The 18730-nt window shown below is 46.0% G+C and overlaps 1 protein-coding gene across 1 annotated transcript; it reads right to left on the bottom strand.

Annotated features, from left to right (window-relative positions):
- Nucleotides 1–16023: 16023 nt before the first annotated feature.
- On the bottom strand, nt 16024–18400 carry LOC149333341 (globin-like). Its single transcript, XM_089556033.1, has 2 exons — nt 17942–18400; nt 16024–16254 (listed from the first exon to the last, which is right to left on the bottom strand). The coding sequence occupies exons 1-2, from the start codon at nt 18398–18400 to the stop codon at nt 16024–16026; spliced, it is 690 nt and encodes a 229-aa protein (XP_089412159.1).
- Between the last annotated feature and the right edge of the window lie 330 nt (nt 18401–18730).

Raw genomic sequence — 18730 nt, 5'->3', positions numbered from 1 at the left:
TGCCTATGTATTCTTTAATTCAATATCTTCGTGCAGTGCGGCCCTGCGATTAAAAATTAAATGTATGCACCCGAATCCACAAACACACACGTACAAATATGAACTCCTTTCGTCCCGCTTCTTGCTCCTGAATTCTTTTATATCGTAGGCGCAACTTTTCTCACTTGTGATGCCACCCTCACCAGGCCCACTTTAGTTAGTTGATAGGTAAACCTCCAGGACGTCTTGTTTTTTTTTTGTGACAGTGTGCCTGCTGCAATATAGCATTGTTTACAAATATAGGCACACATTGTACTCTCGAAAGAAGTCTAGTAGCATCCGGTGTGCGGCCCCAATATCCATTCTACATCCGTTGGATGGCCTGGGAGCTCTCCCAAACTGCAGTGATGGACGCTGAGACAATACACCGTTCAATTCAAAATGGCATAGCCTGGTGCCTACGAATGTGCAAACGAGTTAAAGTAGGAGCCCACAAAATCCAATTGTACAAAACCTTCTAAGCGTATGATCTTCAGGACTTTTCTGTGGACAATAATTTGCTAGTATTGGATTCCCCTTCAGGAAATTTTTTCCGAGAAGCAAATTGGAAACTGCCCTTAGAACACTACATTCTCAAATAAATGAAATGTACCTCAGACACCCCGAAGATGCAGTGCAGAGCGTCGTTTCCAGTTTTTACTGCTTTGTTTTATTTTCCTGACCAGTGCTGAAACGGAGGGAATAAACCAATATAGGAAGCGCTACTCCAATACGTATACCTGATGCTCTAGTGAGACCTTTTCGGCAAGAGGTAACTCTATCAAAAAAAGTAATTTATTCTATTTTTTCAAGGTCGAACAAAATGCTCCCGCGCGAAGCTAACGGCTACGCGTTTGAGCAGGCTCTAAAGAAGAGTCCAATATCAGTCGTCGCAGACGACAGTGAATCATTGAGCGCTGACAGCTAATATTCAACCAAGGGGCACTTTATATTTCTGAACGGCGTTGTACAGTACTGTTTATATATCTTGAAACGACAACCAACCATTGCGCACAAAACAATCACTCTCATCTGTACAAAGCAGACATTAAAATATGCTATCATATTCACGCATGATCGCCACAACTTATTTTAATTGCGTTCCTACATTTGTTATGCAGCTCACACTCTACAAAACTCTTAGATACGCGAACGCCTTCACGAGGAGTGTATAAAGAAAGAAATTAGTTCGATAGAAACCACGTGCTTTCAGAATATAACCAATAAACTTTGAAGAAGGTTGGCTTGTCACAGCCCTAGCATTCGTTGCCACTGCTTCCTGCCAATATGAACGTCTTTATTTACACCTGGACATAACTTAGTATCGTAAAGCAAGCGCTCCCGCCTACCCTTCTTTTTTGTTTCTATCGTACGTCGTACCTGACGACGCAAAATCTATTTCGACACGTTATGATGGGAGTGTGCTATCTGCAGGGACTCGCTAAGAAGCGAGAAGCAGATGACAGATATGAAAGCGAACCCCCAAACTCTTAGAACTAGCTTGCACGAATCTCACTGGGTGCCAAGACTGTAACTGTGTAGGTTGAAACATGACTGCGATCTTGCTTCCAGCAGCACTAGTGTTGCTCCTGACCAGCGCAGTCGATATGGCAAGCCCAGAAAGACAGTCTGATGGTGAGAGGAGCGATGAATCATCATCAACAGGTAAGTGCTGATTAGGGCATTTCAGATGTTATACATTGTCAACAAAGTACAATTCTATCTTTGTATTCTGATTTGTCCATAAACGAAGGTGATGTCTAAATGTTTTCTCTCAGCACATGCACGGAAATTTACAGCTCCATATCTAATCCTTGGACAATAGTTAACAATAGGAACTCTAGGAGGGCATTCAATTGGCTAGCATGCATAGAAGGCACGGACGTAAGCCAACTGTTAATTTTCTGTTCAAGGACTGAAATGAGCTCAGTGTCCTCAAATCCGCTCTTTATATATATAGCCTGCATATTTTGAAAGCCTGAGAAGACGGAGAGCATCTCTTATTATCCCAACAAGGCTAGGTACCCACCACAATATTTTGAGGCATCCTTACGTTTTAGATGCACATTATTTGTATGTGTACCGGAATAGTTCGGTCTGCGTTTTGGGATGTAGCGCAATAAGCCAGCTCGGGAGCTCTATTCAAATAGAACCAGATTCGATGTCTTAATAACAAAGTATTTTTTCCACCGCATCGCCAGTAAAACCGCCGCGATGGCTCAGTGCTTATAGCGCTCGGCTGCTAACCCACAAAATGCGGGTCCGATCCTGGCCGCGGCGGTCGAATTTCGATGGAGGCGGACTTCTAGAGGCCCGTGTTCTGTTCGATGTCAGTGCACGTTAAAGATCCCCTGAAGGCCGAAATTTCCGGAGCCCTTCTCTATGGCATTTCTCATAGCCTGAGTCGCCTTGGAACGTTAAGCCCCATAAATCATAAACCATCAAATCGCCAATATACTACGATATACTATGCAGCAAGGTGGTCAAATTCTTATAGAAGTGTTACGCTCTCTCATGTTGCTTGAACTGCTACACTTCTGACATTATGTGGGACGTTCCAGCCATGGTTGAAAAACGCGGTGATCTTGTAGTATCCCTTTTTGGCAAAAAAATTACTAAAAGAGGAGCCCTTGTGGGTGTTTTCTACCCAAAAGCTCGGAAACGGCATCAGTAAGGCAGCGTTTTAGGCCTTTCAACCACACCTGGCCATAAATCAATTGCGTCTGCCTCCTCGAACCAGCGCAGCAGCAGCATGGGTTTTTTAGTTGATAATGTTTTATAACGTTAACTGTTTCCAGCTGTTTCATCCGTTTTCTCAGCCAGGCGCAGGATGTGCCATTTACCCCAGTGCAAGCGATAAGCGCTGCGTCTGCCAATCGCTACCATGGACCTCCGTGAGGGAAGTACAGCTGGCGTAAATTGCATAGCCAGCGCCTGCGTCGCTGCCCTGCCGCCTTTTAAGCAGCAGCTCACACAACTAAATGATCTCGTCGTTTCTACAGGGTACGTTTTAGAGCGCTGAAATGGCGTTGCACAAGCGGACATGTCATGTGCTGTTAACGTGATGGCGTTCAAGGCCCCATTACCCATAAAATCTGGTAAAATAAAAATAAAAAAACGATAACGATAAATAACGATAACAATAAATAACGCGTATGACTCCAGAAGGTGGTGATCAGAGAGCAACCTAGGAGACAGGCGGGCCAACTAGGTCACGTGACCGTGCGGTGTCATCGCTACCTGCTCACCGGATAGTGAGCAAACTGCCCACCGTGGCAGGTGCAAAGTAATGATTGATCGCTCGGGAAGAGCAAGCTGGGCCGCACAAGGCCCACCGCTTGGAGCACCTTCCATCCCAGGGCAGGGGCGCGTCACTTAACCGCTGCACCACTGCGCCAGTAGGCGTACGAGGATATGCAGCAGTCTATAAATGAAAAGTAGAGAATGACGTTTTACTGATATGGGAATTAACCCATTACGCAATCGCGTCATACCCTTAATGTGGAGCTTAGTGCCCCTCTAATGTTTTTTTTTTGCATTTCGAGGGCATCTGGAGCAAGCGGGAAAAAACTAATGCATAGAAGATGGAAACATAGAACTGTTTATTTATTTATTTATTAGTTACCTGCATCGCCCCGCAGGGCATTACAACAGGGGGGTACAGACTTCATTATAGGTACAAAACAATTATTTCAGTGCATGGAAAAATGCTTTATCAGATGTAATACATACAATGCTCGATGGCAAACTGTTCCAGTCCCGAACAGTTCTAACAAAAAAAAGAATAACGCAAGACGTCAGTCAGACCTCTTGAGGACCGTTCTACAACTTGCTAGTATAAATCATTTGCCGAACTTCGTTGTTTGTGAAGTTGGTAAATTACTCTCGACTAATTATGCATCTTAGCAGAATAGAAAAAACAGTCTGCCTTGCTCTACAAAGCAACACGCATTTTGTCCCGTCGTCTTGAGTGAACCTGTATATATGAGTGTGAAAAGCTGTACTCTCTTCATGCGAAGCTCAATGTCGAAACCACCAGACAATGGCCCTCAACCAGAAGGAGGGACGGATGTGTGGCTGTGACGTCAGATCACGTGCCTGGCTCGCTGCCGCACCGCAGTTGCGCTCGCTCCTCGCAGCTGCCTCCCTCACCTTGAGTAACACCTGTGCCACCGCTCGCCAAATCCCGTGCTCAGAGTGGAGAGGGACAAAATAAAAGGTGGCTGTCCTCTCTGGACGATATCATGGCTGAACTGCGTGCCAGGCCCTCGCGGCAAATGATCTGCAATCGAAGGCAGGCAGAGTTGGATCATGCGGCTGATACAGATCGGAGACCAGCTGCGTTTGAGCGGAAAACCATGCGTAGCCCAGCTTTTCGTTCATTTTACTAGGCTTAGCCGGGTTTAGCCACAGCCAATTTTTTTAAACCCTGGCTAAAATTAGCTGGGGCCTGATGTGTAGCGCAGTGCAGAACCGTGGCTTAAATTTCGGACACTTCGCATCTCATGCCACCGCTTCTCCGACATCAATCGCTTGGAACACGGTCACGTGACCACGCTGCGCTCGCATGATCGCGCGGTCCTACCACTTCCGGAGGAAGCTACGGCATAGTCGGCCGTTAAGCGAAAGTCGAGATGTCAGCGAAGGCAGCGCGCACTCGCCGAAAGTGGAACGCGGTCGCGGCACGCTGCCGCAGACCAGTCTCTTCCCTTCTTAAATGTTTTCATCACCCCCATGCCAGCCGCTGAACGCGGTGCTTGGGGGTTTCTGGAGAGAGTACTTGCGTAGACTAAACTCGCAGCGTTGCGCGTTGCGGTGCACGAGATACGCGTCGACGTGTGCCTGCGCGAGGCGCGAGGAGATGCAAGCATGCGCTCTTACCCAGCGCGCATGCGTCGCTGGGTGCACCTATCCATGGAGAGAGCAGGTTTAGGGTATTCATCTGAGGCATGCAGAATCGTGAGCAAAGGTAAGAGACGCCCGACAAGTTACGACCGGCGCCGCTCTCCGTAGAAGCGCCACCTGACGAAGGACTTCAGATGTCGAGATCTCCGTTGTGGGCCCATCTAGACACTAGAAGTGCGCTGTCGGGTGGCGCCCCCACGCAGAGTGGCACGAGTGGGAATTTGAAGAGAAGGGGTCTCTTTTGCTGCAAAAATATTAGGCCCATGAGTGCGCTACAAGGCGAACCCATACAGTGCCATGTAAGTACTCCATCTCTGAAATAAGTAAAGCCTCAACCTCAACGTAAATCATAAAACAGGGTTTATGCGGTTGCGTGCCAATCCCCGGGTTTCCTAGAGTTCTCACTTCTGTCGCATTGCATTAGCCGAATTAACGCATTTAACATTTTACTAACGACATATATTCCGCAGTGGACGCTGGCTTACAGGTTTGACGCAGTATTTTTAGACTATTATAAAGCTTTTGATCGCGTTCCCCATCACAGACTCCTAACCAAATTGACAAACTTAAATCTCCATCCCAACGTTATTTCATGGATAAAACAATTCCTCTATAACAGAAAACAAGTCACCTCTGTCAACGGCTTTAACTCGTCTTCTGTCCCCGTAACATCTGGAGTCCCCCAGAGAAGCGTACTTGGCCCTCTGATATTTTAAAATTTTTATTAACGATCTACCCAAGTGTGTATCGTCTCAAATTAGGTTATTCGCGGATGATTGTGTAATATATCGTAATATTACTAATGAAACCGACCGCCATTCACTTCAAACTGATCTTGACGCTGTAACGGCTTGGTGCTCCTCCTGGCTAATGTCTCTAAATACATCTAAAACAAAGTTAATGTCGTTTACTAACCGTTCCACTCGAATTCCTACAGCCTACTTCCTCAATAACGATAGAGTAGAACTTACAACAACTTACAAGTACCTAGGAGTTCACTTTCAGTCTGACCTAACTTGGCATTACCATATTAACACAATCTTAGCATCAGCAAATCGCGCACTCGGCCTTCTTAGGCGTAATCTGAAACACGCGCCTTCATACTTAAAAAAACTAGCTTACATCACGCTAATCCGCCCGAACGTTGAGTATGCTTCTGCCATATGGGACCCTCAACCAGCTTACATCATAAACAACATTGAATCCCTGCAAAACCGTGCTGTTCGCTTCATCTTTTCAGATTATTCACTCTTCACCAGTGTCACAGCATTAAAACAACGTGCCGAGTTGGAACCGCTATCATATCGACGCCATTTCGCTCGCCTAACCTTACTTCACAAACTGTATCACCATTCCACCCTCCACAACGACTTCTTTTTGCCACACCCTGCAGTCTTTCCTCGCCGCGACCACGATAACAAAATAAAACGTATCACATGTCATTCATTGCTCTACGCGAAATCATTCAGTCCTCGCACTATAATAGATTGGAATAACTTGCCATCACACATAGCTACCGAGGTTAACCTACAATCGTTTCAGCATTTGTTAAAGGAAACCATGGACTAACAAATTTGGTATTTTTGTTGTATTATATGCATGTAGTGAGTATTTTATTCTGCGTTGTTTGTTGTGTTATTTGTGTACATTACTAGCTTTGATTCATTATTACGTGTATTTTGTTTGAAGTGCCTGTGTCATATTATTATGCTTGTATCGCCCCCCCCCCCCCCCCCCCCCTGTGCAATACCCTCGCACGAGGGCCCTTAGTGGTATTGTAAATAAATAAATAAATAAATCAGTTTATCATTCATTCATGGCAGAGGGCGTGTATTCTTTGGCAGAAAACCCTCCGTGAACATGGAAGCGAACCGCAAGCGCTTGCGTTTCCGCGAGCGCCGCCGATCCAACCTATCGGAGCGAAGGTTCCAAGACATTTATGTCGATCTCGCGGCAAAAACAGATAGCGTCATAGCGAGCTGCAGTCCATCGCATAACACTGCGGTTGTCATGGGCACTGTCGTGTTCAGAGAAGGCTGTCAATGAGTTCGAAAAGGATAGCAGACGATTACGTTACTTACTAATGCGAAATTCGAGCTCAGCTCATCAGCTGTTTCAGCTTTTGTATAGACTGCAGCAAAGAATTCGTGCAAGAGATGTGTGTACAATTACAGACAACTGATGATTAGAGCACAGCTCTTAGGCGGCCGTTTCTGCGTTTCGCGGCGTCGCCGTCGTCGTTGTCCGTTGTAACCAGGAGTGGGCGAAAGCGCAACTTCCTCCCCTCCTTAGCACGAAACAAAAAAAAAAAGAAAGAGCGCCGCGCGCAGGGCTCTTGCTGGCGCGTGTCGTATAACGGGATAGAAGGAACCCCTGGAGAGCGACTAACCTTATGTGTGTGGCTGCCCCCTCTCCCACCGCTCACCAGCGCGGCGCGCGGGGGGATTGCCGTCGAATGCTCTAGACTGTCCGAGTCGTTTCTACGCGGTGTTGACGGAGAGGGCGTAGCCTTGCGTGCGCTAAGAGATGCCCATCACCTCTTCATTCGCGCGACGGGGGCGGCGCCACGACAGAAAGTTCTAGATGCTACTCGAAGCCACTCCCGGCCTTTGACCAATAAGAATGCGCGCCCAGCGCGCGAAGGAGAAGGAGTTTGCTCAGCCGACACTGTGTGTATGTGCACGCCTGCCTTGGTACGAAGAACAGACGGTTGTGAAGCGAGCCTATATAAGAAGGGCGTTGACCGCCCGAGCCGCCGTTTAAGCTTCATTGAACACACTGTTTTGTTTCTTTGCCTCTCTCTCTTGTGGTAGTGCACTTTAAGTGCAATAACTCTTTTGTATTGTAATCCCTCTCAAGTGTAACTTTGCTGTTAGAGGAGTGTTTCTTGAAGAAGGAATATGTCTGAAAAACAAAAAGCTGTCTGTAATTGTACATGCATGTCTTGCTCGCATTCTTTGCTTCAATCTATCGAAAAGCTGAAACAGCTGATGAGCTGCGCTCAAGTTTCGCATTAGACAATAACGTAATCGTCGGCTATTTTTTTTCGCACATTTTTCTTCTTCAAGAAACACTCCACTAACAGTACTTGACGAGGTCTGTCCAAGTATTTCGCGAGCTTGTCGCAGCCGTGGGAGGCGTAATGACCGGGAGGAACGGGATGTTCTTCCGCATAAGTGGTAAGGAATTCCTGTTTGTCTTTACAACTACATTAAAGTCCCCACCCCCCCTGCCCCCCTGGCAGGTGCCAGTTAATGGTTGATCGCGAGAGTTTGCTCACCGTTGCAAGCGCTAACGCATGCAGCCCACATCTCTCTCTCATACCTATAAGCGCGATTCAGGCGTCCACTGACCCAGGGAGCCCGTTATGCGCACTTCCTTTCCTTAAAATGATCAGAGTGTAAAACGTTGCCAACGCCAGTGAACACAATGAACACCGATGGCCCATGGCTTCAGCGCCGCGTTTCTGGCACAACGTTGTCAATGCCTTCAGCCCGCACCTCTCTCTCCTCACCCCCATGTGCCTGTCAGCGTGATTCAAGCGTACACTGACCCAGGCAGCCAGTTACGCGCACTTCCTTTCCATAAAGTTGCACAACTTGCCAATGCCAACGCATGCAGAGCACATCTGTCACTACGATCAAAAGCAAGAATGAGGTGTTCACTGCTCCGAGAGGGAAGTTATGCGCCTTTGCTTTGCTTTCCGTGCTCCCGCTCCATTGGTTTCACAGCTTAAAGCGCGACTAAGGTGTCCAATGCTGGTTGCAACAGACAACGGCGACGGCGACTACAACGGAGACGGCGACGCCGCAAAACGCAGAAACGGGCGCCAAAGAGCTGCGCTCTAAAATTTTGCACAAAATGCACCTATATGTATAATGTCCGACAAACTATAATAGATGACTTGAACGGATCACTCTGCCTCCTTTCATCACTCTGACTTAGTTGCTACGGCTTTTGGCAGCTGATTCCAAGGTCATGGGTTCGATCCCGGTTGCAGCAGCTGTATTTCAATGGAGGCGATATACAAGAATGCCCGCGTGCTACGCGCTGGCAGCGAGCGTTTAAAAAGCCTAGTTGATAGAAATTACCATGGAGCTCTCCACTTTACAGTCTTTCTGAATCAGTGTGCATCTTTGCGTCTTTGATCCTCGGCAGCGTACCATAACCTGCCATACCATACTACGCCATACCATACCATACCATACCATACCATACCATACCATACCATACCATACCATACCATACCATACCATACCATACCATACCAAAACATACCAACTATAGCCAAACGGGCGAGTTGGTGGTACATATTGAAGGCAAACAGCGCAACGACGCAGACAGCTGTGTACTAGCTGATAAGTTGGCCACTTTTTCTATAAAATGTACTGCTTTCCTTAAATAAATTTCAGTTGTGAGTCAGCACTTGTCCTGTGTTTTGCTTCTACTCTGTGTGCGTCGTTCCGCTGTTTGCCTTCAATATATACGAACTATGTTTGAAAAACTTGGATTCTGGGAAATTTCGTCAAGGGAACTTTGGTATCCTATTTGCCTGAAGATGAAGCCTTATGTGGATACACAGTTTGCTGTGAGAGTTTGAACCGTTATACTAGTGACGGTTATTACTGATACGACGGCGTTCCTTTTGAAAGGAGGCTTGTGCTGCGCTTTGACCTATTCCATTAACCTCTCCTGTGCTCTTTTTAAACAATATGGTATTTTCCTGCTTCCTTTCAGAATGTCCAGACAGACAAGAGTACAAGGAGTGTGTCAGCAGCTACTGCGCCGAGAAATCCTGCGAAGACCGTCGTGAAGAAGGCGACGGTTACGAGAAAGCATGCAAAGACGATTGCGCATACGGTTGCTTTTGTCAGGATGGCTATTACAGACACAAATCCGGTGCATGTGTTACTGGCGAAGAATGCTGGAATTCTTAATTCACAGCTCCCCGCCCTGCCTTTCTCAGCAAGTTACTCACATGATAGCCTCAAAAAATGTAGGTTCGGCTGCCAAGAATGCGATTTCCCAAGATTACTGCTACATGCTAAGAGGCAGTTTTGGAAGCCGCATCTCATGTATCGCTGCAATCGCCCTTTGCTTTGAGAATAAAATATTGCATAAACTGGAGCGCTGAAAGGCGTAGCTGTTGTACCGTATTGTGCGTTTTTATTGTAAAGACTTTCAAAATTTTTCTTACCTCAACCGCTGGCTCGTTCGCGGTGAAACTGCACACAGCGCTTGCGTATTATGGTAACTTTTGTATCGTAGCAAGTTTTACAACGGTACTTACTTAGTTGAGCCGTGCATGATGCAAAAGCGCAATCGTGTGCGTCGAGATCGGCGTACCGAAGCCCAAAACACCGTTTTTTTTTTTAAGGGCGGTAGTAGCGCCATCTGTCGTCTGCAGCGAAAAGCGTCCCAAGGCGAGCGTTGCAAGGAGCGCGGGGGCCTTTTCGTCTGCTTCAACTGAAGCGCTTCGAACTTTTTCGGCCAACTGAGCGGAAAAAATGCCAGAATCAACTATTTTAACGAGGCTTTGCCATTAAAAGAATATTGTTTGACGTCTTTTTTTCGTGCAATGATTGTATTCAATTCAGCTTATATCGTCTGCTTTCGTGGCTTTCCTAAAGCGTCGGAGGACGACGTCGCGAAGTCCTGAGCTGTGTTCTCCTTGTTTAATTTCGTTGTGGAAGACAGATGGCGCTACTGCCGCCCTTCAGCAAAAACTCGGTGTTTTGGGTTTCGGTACGCCGATCTCGACGCACGCGATTGCGCTTTTGCATCATGCACGGCTCAACTAAGTAAGTACCGTTGTAAAACTTGCTACGATACAAAAGTTACCATAATACGCAAGCTCTGTGTGCAGTTTCACCGCAAAGAAGCCAGCGGTTGAGGTAAGAAAAATTTTGAAAGTCTTTACGATAAAAACGCACAATACAGTATGTATATGACCTGCTTTTCGTCTTATGGTGTCGGTCTGGCTGATATACTATAAGGGACAAACGTGCGCTCAAAGCCAAACCGATCAGAAGAACAGAAGAAGAACAGGTACCATCTACTGCGAGAAATCCGAACAATAATATAATTGGGATTAAGAAACGCCATCATAAGGAAATACTGAAAATGAAAGTTGCCCCGGCGAGCGACCAATTATTGTTAATTGGGGCATCTCCATTTTTTGGCACTTTTTACTGCCTTTTTGTTTTAATCATTACCTGGCTTTCTAATGCAAATGTTGGATGTGTTCATAGCCTTCCTGAACGAAGCTTTCTTAAGTTCTTTTGCTTGTGTAAGGATTGATGCCACTTCTTCATACATTCCTTTGCACTCACCATTTTTCGTGGCAGCAATTATTGTATGCTCACATCTAAAGCGCCTAAGCTTGTTGGCCCAAGTGGTACGTTCTACGTGGATATCGATAATTTACTGAAATGCCTGTACTGGTACCGGAGAAAGAACAGTAATTCTTTCATAGATGTCACTGAAGCCGCAGGGAACAATGCGCACATTTACAGCAATCATTTTGAGTCTCACACTTGACGGTGCTTTATCTTCAAGGATCTTTATTTTCACCCATTTCATACTTTATTTACCATTACACGAAGAAGAAACTCGGACAGCCGTCGTCTTAATGCACTGTCGTCTCCGTCATCATTACTGCTGCTGCATTTGTGCAGTGACTTAATCGTGTGTAAAGCTCAGTTGTCTCGGTCAACATGACTTCTAATACGAGTGCAGCAACTAACGCTACAGGAGAGGGAGGATTACAGGCCTCGGAGCCTAAGTTTGAAGGAACGGTAGAGTGGGTGAAGCCTAAGTCTTGTGGCCAATGCTTCAACAATACCATTTCTCTAGGTTTAGGCTGAAGCGTTTATCTCTGGTGACGGTCTTATTTATCCCTCGATTCGAGAACGTAATTTCCTAGTCTGATAGGTAAATGAGAGGCTTCTGGTAAGATAATGGGAAGGCAGCCCATGCTTTTTTAAAAAGATGTTTTTTTATGTAAAAGGGCGTGTATTTATCAGTGGTCTTAGCTATTCCTTTTGCTCTCCTTACCAAGCTTGTACTCTGTACTGTAGTTGTCTCCGTTATTTCTGGACAAAGTGTCATCTTATAACAGCTTACGGTACTCACTGCACTACACGCTATGAGGTCACTGTACATCATGAGAAAGACGGAACTGCTCTAGCAGATAATGTACTGACATATTTTCTCCTGTACATACTAAATGGCGGATATAGGCATCGTCTCGAATTCGCAACGAACAAGAGCTCCGCATTTTATTCTACTAAAAGAACCGTTGCAACTTTCTGTAAAGGAAACACAAAATCTTATAGCATTTATGGTACACAAAATGTTTTCATTTCAGTAAACAAAAATTTCAGTCAGACACAAAGCATCACTGAACATGGGCTTTCGTTAGACATGCGCAGGCCTTCTTTATCAGCAAATTCTTCACGGCATTGAGAAGGCATCATATGTACTCGCCGACACCAATAATCAACATTCTCTGCAGTTAAAAAAAATGATGTTGTCTCACGCATATAACCGGCAGTTCTAAGGTCAGCTGCACCTTCCCCCATCCTTTGACAGAACAAATATCCTCTGGCGTAGCCCGCAGACACAACTCGAATAAGTACGACTAGGCACATTTATTGCTGTCCAGACGGTGATCACTTTATGAAGAAAAGGGCTTATTTCGAGATGCACTCTACAGCTCTTGATTCATCGCATTCACCGAAAAGAGACGAGACTACGTCTCTGATGCCAAAGATGTCATTATTTCCCTATCTATCCAGTTTGTTGCTAATGGCGCACTCGCAGCTGTTCACCATGTCTGCTAGGGTTGCCATCCATGCATAGATGATCCACTGGGTAAACAGCCTAATCTTCGGACTCAAAGACAAGTTGTGATGACGCAAAACTTCTCAGCCATCTGCTAAGCCATAGTTTGCCCTAGTTTGCCGCAAATTGGTTTAACATGCATCAGTGACACTGTATGTTGCGGTGTTGGTTAACCTGAGGACCGAACCCACACGCCCTCCCTCGCTGAAATTAGCATAAAATCCGCATTCACATTCTTTCGCCTTGGTTTTCGATTTTCTGGTGCGGGTTGCACACGAGAAGATACTTTACTCAGACGTAAGTTTGTATTTAATAATAAACATAACTCCACATTTTACGTTCGATATCTCACCCTTTCGCGACACTTAGCGTTAAAGGGTTAATGAGTACAGAGCTTCGACAACGACGGCTGTAGAGGGCCTATTCTTTCATGTAAAAAGTATTGTCGTCGGCTTTGCTAGCTGAGTCTTCAGTGAATACACTTGCTTTCATTTCCAGTAGTATTAGTTCTTGAAGACGCCGATGTGCATTGCACACTGCCAGAGTATTCTGCAGTTTAACATCAGGCGAGATCGGTGCTCTAGTGCAGCGGCCAGCGAAGGTGATTTGTTCGTGTCCCTGCTGCCGCTAGTACCAGTCGCGGCAGTATTTATTTTATTTATTTATGATATGGCAAAGGGCACCCTCGGTGTAAACTCGATGACTCACACAAACGCGATGAGCCAGTTTCACCTCGTGAACTAGCTGTGCTTTCGCGCCAAAAGCTGCACACTACATTAGATTGTACATGCTTGGACATGCAGGTAGCTTTCTGGTTCACACCCAGCAATACGGGACGATATGATTTTTCAACGGGAATGAGTTTATAAACGTAAATTATTTCATATATTGAGGACTTCACTATAATAATCAATATATCCGCAGATTTCCACTCGGCAAGCTCGTTTTCTTTGCTGTTAACGTTTTTGCTATCGTCAAAAACGTATCCAATATTTTTTTTTTTTTTGCAGTCATAACTACTAGATCCGAGTCACGGAAAGACTTTAGAAGAAAGATTTGGCTATGCATTAGAAAAATGGGCTATTGCCATCATTTTTTTATAGCAGCATCAGACAATATTGTCGTATTCAAAATTTTTGCCCAAGAATACTTGCCGTGTGACTTCGTGCGTATATTTGTGTCTCACTGTTTCTACTTTGTCTGTTCCCCTTTCAGCATGTATCACCTTTTACTGTTCGACTGCAGTTTTTCCATGTTGCCCAGGCTCTTATCAGTACCTACAATTATCCCGGCACAAGTCTTTTCTTTTTGTAGTCTTTTTATTTTTTTTTCGCTAACCACAGTTTCCTGGGCTTTTTCTTCTTTTTAAGATTTCCAACACCTTCATTCCGACCTTCCTTTGTTTTGCATATCTTCTCTGGTGTCCCTCTCCTGAACCATTTGTTTTCGTTAGTTTTTTGTGCACATTAACATTGGACAGAGTACACCAGGGCAGAACGTTTGTTTTTATGGACACTGTTCCTATTCTGTTATTTCATTTCGGCTTTAAGCTTCAATGAGCGGTGCTTATTCACTCAGTCTCTGTGTCATTTGCCTTTTTGTTTTGATAATGGAGGGAATTACAGTTCGATGGTTCAAGGGGTTGCTATTGCATATTGCATATTTGCATATTGTGCGGGAGAAGGTCGGTGCGTCGTGTGAAGTTTTTTGTAGTTCTGAAGTGAGTCGACAAAGTGGCTAGCATCTCGGTCGCGGAGTGAGCAGACGGTATCTCTCTGCAGCTGCCGGTACGAATGCGTTCCTTTTTCGAGGGAGTATGGTGGACACTACACGCAGCGGTCGGTCAGTGCACACACGCCCACAGTGTTGCCCTCGGTTAGAAGTGGCAAGTAAGCATAATCGCATGCGACAGTTGCAACCAGGGTAGTTTATAATTATAACAGCAAATATTATAAAGCGGCGCCTGTAACGAAATGTCGGGGCCCCTTCAACTTCTTATAACGAGGTTGAACTGTCAGGTTCACTGTTTCTTCATCGCAGTATTCATTAAACTTCGTTTATCTGACGTGACCTTCTTAATTGAGGTTGATATAGTGCCATAAAATGACATTTATTACATTCAAAACTTTTCAATGACCTCTTTGCCAAACACACATAGTAGTCCCTGCAAGCAATATTTTTGACAGCTGAACATCTGCACACACAGGTGACATGCAGAAGTACATACTACCTCTGCAGCTTTCACAAAACCCATTGTCTGACAAATCTGTACCGTAGTCAGTCTAGCCATGATGTGAACAGCAGATAACGTCAGTTACTTGTTCACAGCCAGTTTACATAGACGTACAATATGTTGTTCGCAATTATACTTAGGCACGGTTCCGTGTCTGTGGTCCTGCTACAGTCTCCGTCAGTGCGAGAACTCGTAAATACGTGCGTGCCTTGAGAGGCCACAGTCAGCCTCAAGCTGCGTTTCTGTTGTTCCCCTCAGGCTTATTAATTTTTTGGGTGCAAAGTAGTCATGCACGTTTACTGAATTAATTAAACATGGCAGGATGCACAAGAACAAAAAATTGTTCGATTTACCCTAGTTATGTTGTCTGGGAAAAGAACATTTTGCACACGCACACAGAAACGCAATACCAACCTGACGGCCGTGCAAAAGTAAAGTTAATCACAATGCGAACAGTGGCGCCTGCTCCACAGGAGCGACTACGTCGTATTACACCTAGCAACACTCGACGAGCAGAGCGGCGTCTTCTGAGCCTTCGTGATGAAAATTATATTCACAGGGGGGTAAAGCCCCAGTTAGTGAAGCTGAGTTCGACAATTTACACTGTACCCGCTTCGTAACCGGATCATGAAATGTGTCACTTGAGAGGTGATTTCAGGGTGAAAAAATTTGTAAAACGTATATCATTGTATTCTATCGATAAGTAATTCTGCAGTACACCCATGCCAGTAACGAGTTCTTTCTGCATTGTTATGCCATCGGATGAGGATGAAGATATGTATTCCATGCAGATTTCCTCCGATCGCTGTATGTATATACACATAGTTGTATGCGCATTTGATGAAACGTGAATAGTCAATACGCACGCGTACAAAACTTCATCGTACACATTTTGAGCGAAATATTTGTCCGTTGCGTTAACCTCTAAACATGATACACTGAAACGGTAAGCCTGCCTATGTTCGTGGTATTCTTTTTAGAGTTCGGCGCTGCAACCAGCACGATCAATAACTGTCCCGAATCTAGTTCTGTGGCTTCTCAGAGGGTGGCTTGTGCCGATGTTTTTTAGTGCCTTTCTCTGAAGCAGCCCCAGTGGTAGTCTTGGCGGCCAGGGGTGTCCGAGAGTTGCCTTGCGGGCTGGTCATGTCAGAGGTGGCGCCAGACGGCAGGCCTTCGGGCGACTCGGGCTTTTTGTCAGGAGACAAGGGTTCCCGAGTCTCGTCGAAGACAGATTTCGTTATCATGTTCACTGTCTGGAAAATACAAAGTTCAGATCACATTCCAGATAGTCTTTAGTTATCCGTAGGAGACATGATGCGCACCGGCTGAGTTCGCTTCCGCGACTACTACACTTTCCTTTACCCAAATCGTATCGACGCCCCAGTTGGCTAACAAAAGAACTATAGCGCGACCAAGAGTACGGCGCCCGCATCAAGGCCAACTCAAGCGCCCGCTTCAATGAACTGACTACAAAGTACCAGCGCTGAAGTCCTGTGTGGTCCTTTCATTGAAGCGGGCACCGTACTATGTTGCGGCCGAATCTTGCGTCCACCTTTTGACCAATGAGAATGTTATGAATGGGCCTGGTTTATAAGGGCGACGTTCATCAGGTAATAAAAACTCTCGAGAATGTGTAGTCTGTCGGCATGTCATAAAGATGGGTTTGAGATGTGTGGGTTCGTGGGAGTTAGGGAAATCAATACCAGTCATTTCTCTCACTGGTACAAGGCGTAAAGAATGTGAGTGTTCTACTCAAGGAGTATCAAGAACTGTAGATATACAGGGTGTTTGAAGCAACCTTAACTAAGGATTAAAAAATGGTGGCGCACCGTACTTGCTGAAACCAAAGAAATATTCGTTCCCGTCGTGTGGTGCTCCTCAGAATATTTTTTAGTTCCGAATAATTAGCTAATTAGCTATGATTAAGTATGTAAAACTTTTAATATTCACTTTAGGGTAACGTGCATTTTAAGTTGCAGAGGGGGTTACGAAACAACCCATCCAGATTTTTTTTTGTAGCATCGTATCTTCTAGTGGTCCTTTTTTGCAGCATTAAAAAAAGCCAACTAAATATAAGAAACAGGTGATTGCGCTCTTGAGCTAACGTACTGCAGCGCTTCCAAGCGCGATCTGAACGAACGAAGCCTCCGAGCTCTGCGTCTCGAAGTGAGCGGCCGACGCCGCTCTTAGGACAGTCGTGAAACTGCGTCAGCAAATTCTTCCTGAACATGGAAATCGTGTGTCACCGAGCCTGGTCACCACGGTTGGGTCTGGAGCACCTCAGCCTGCTTCCACTGGTGCGCAGAACTGCGCCAAGAAACGGTCGAGGCGACGGTGAGTGAAAAAAACATTTATGTGCAATATGTACAAGGGCTTTTACATGAAAGATATAAGGGCCAAGAGCAGACGGGCAGCAGAGGAGCCATCTCGCTGGAGCTACGCTTGCCCGGGGCCGCCCTACTTCTTTGTGCTAGCCCGTGATGCTCTCGGCCCTTGTATCTTTCGTGTAAAAGCCCTTATACATATTGTACAGTCTTTGTCAAAAGTAACCAGGCTGCATGGTTTGCTTCTCATTCGTATAACAGAGCCCTCACGGCTTCCCTAAAAATCAAAAAGTTCTTTGAAGGTGAGAACAGGGGTTCGTCTTACCATACAGAGATTTCGAGCTTGAGGGCTGGCAGAATAGCTTTAATATACGACTGAGAAAAAAAAAAAACGTTCAGCCTGGTTACTTTTGACAAAGACTGTACATAAACGTCCTTTGATTCACTGTCACCTCGACCGTTTCTTGGCTCAGCGCTGCGCAACAGTGGCAGCAGGCTGAGGTGCTCTAGACCCAACCGTGGTGACCAGGCTCGGAGGCCCAGTCCCAACACAAGCGAGGGCATCACAAAATTACCCAGCATCGAAGAAGCATGAAGAGACCCGTGCCCTACTCACCTCGAAGAGCCTCTCCCAGGCCTTGACAGTGGCCGGCGTCATAAGCGACGCGTCGCTGGCGACCATCTCCTCCAGCGTCGCGGAGAAGAGGCCCTCGAAGTTCTCGGGCCGCACCCCCGGCCTCACGCGGTGGTTGGCAGCGTTCTTGCGGATCAGCTCGATGAACACCAGGGGTTCGTGCAGGGACTCGACCATGGCAGACAGCTGGTGGCCCACGGCGTACGCGTGCGCCCTGAACGTGGGGTCTTCATGCAGCTGGCGCAGGTTCTTGCCCTTGAAGGTGCGGAACAGCGCAATGTACTGCGGGCGCTTGGTGAACATGCCGAGAAAAAGCAGCACGCCGTAGTCGGGGTTCTTCTCGCAGAAGCGCCGCCAACTGTCCCGCACCAGCCGCTTCTCTCGAGCAGTCATGCCTGTTTGCTCGTCCACAGGGCCCCAGTCTGGAAGACAGTTTCCCATAGCATTCCGCTTCTTCTTCTTCCTCTAAAGGCACGGCACATACCACCATGGGGGGATTGGCAGTCTTCCGCTTCTTCTTCCCCTAAGTAAACATCGCACCAACCTACGCGGGGGGTTTGTCTAAGGTACGGTGCCGATTGCAAGGAAGTATATGTGCGATAAAAAAAAGTAAGTAGAAAAGTAGAATGACAGAAACAAGAAAAATATATTAATTGCTTAAATGTTTCCATAAATTAAACAAATTAGAAAATACCAGAAATTAAACAAAATACACTTTTTGGATATGCCTTCCGCTCCTCGCTCTTTCCTTCTTTTTCTTCTTTGTCTTCG

Source organism: Amblyomma mixtum, chromosome 8 (genome assembly GCF_055824585.1).
Source record: "Amblyomma mixtum isolate Tamu chromosome 8, ASM5582458v1, whole genome shotgun sequence".
NCBI classification, from domain to species: Eukaryota; Metazoa; Arthropoda; class Arachnida; order Ixodida; family Ixodidae; genus Amblyomma; species Amblyomma mixtum.
This window is presented reverse-complemented; position numbering and strand designations above follow the sequence as displayed.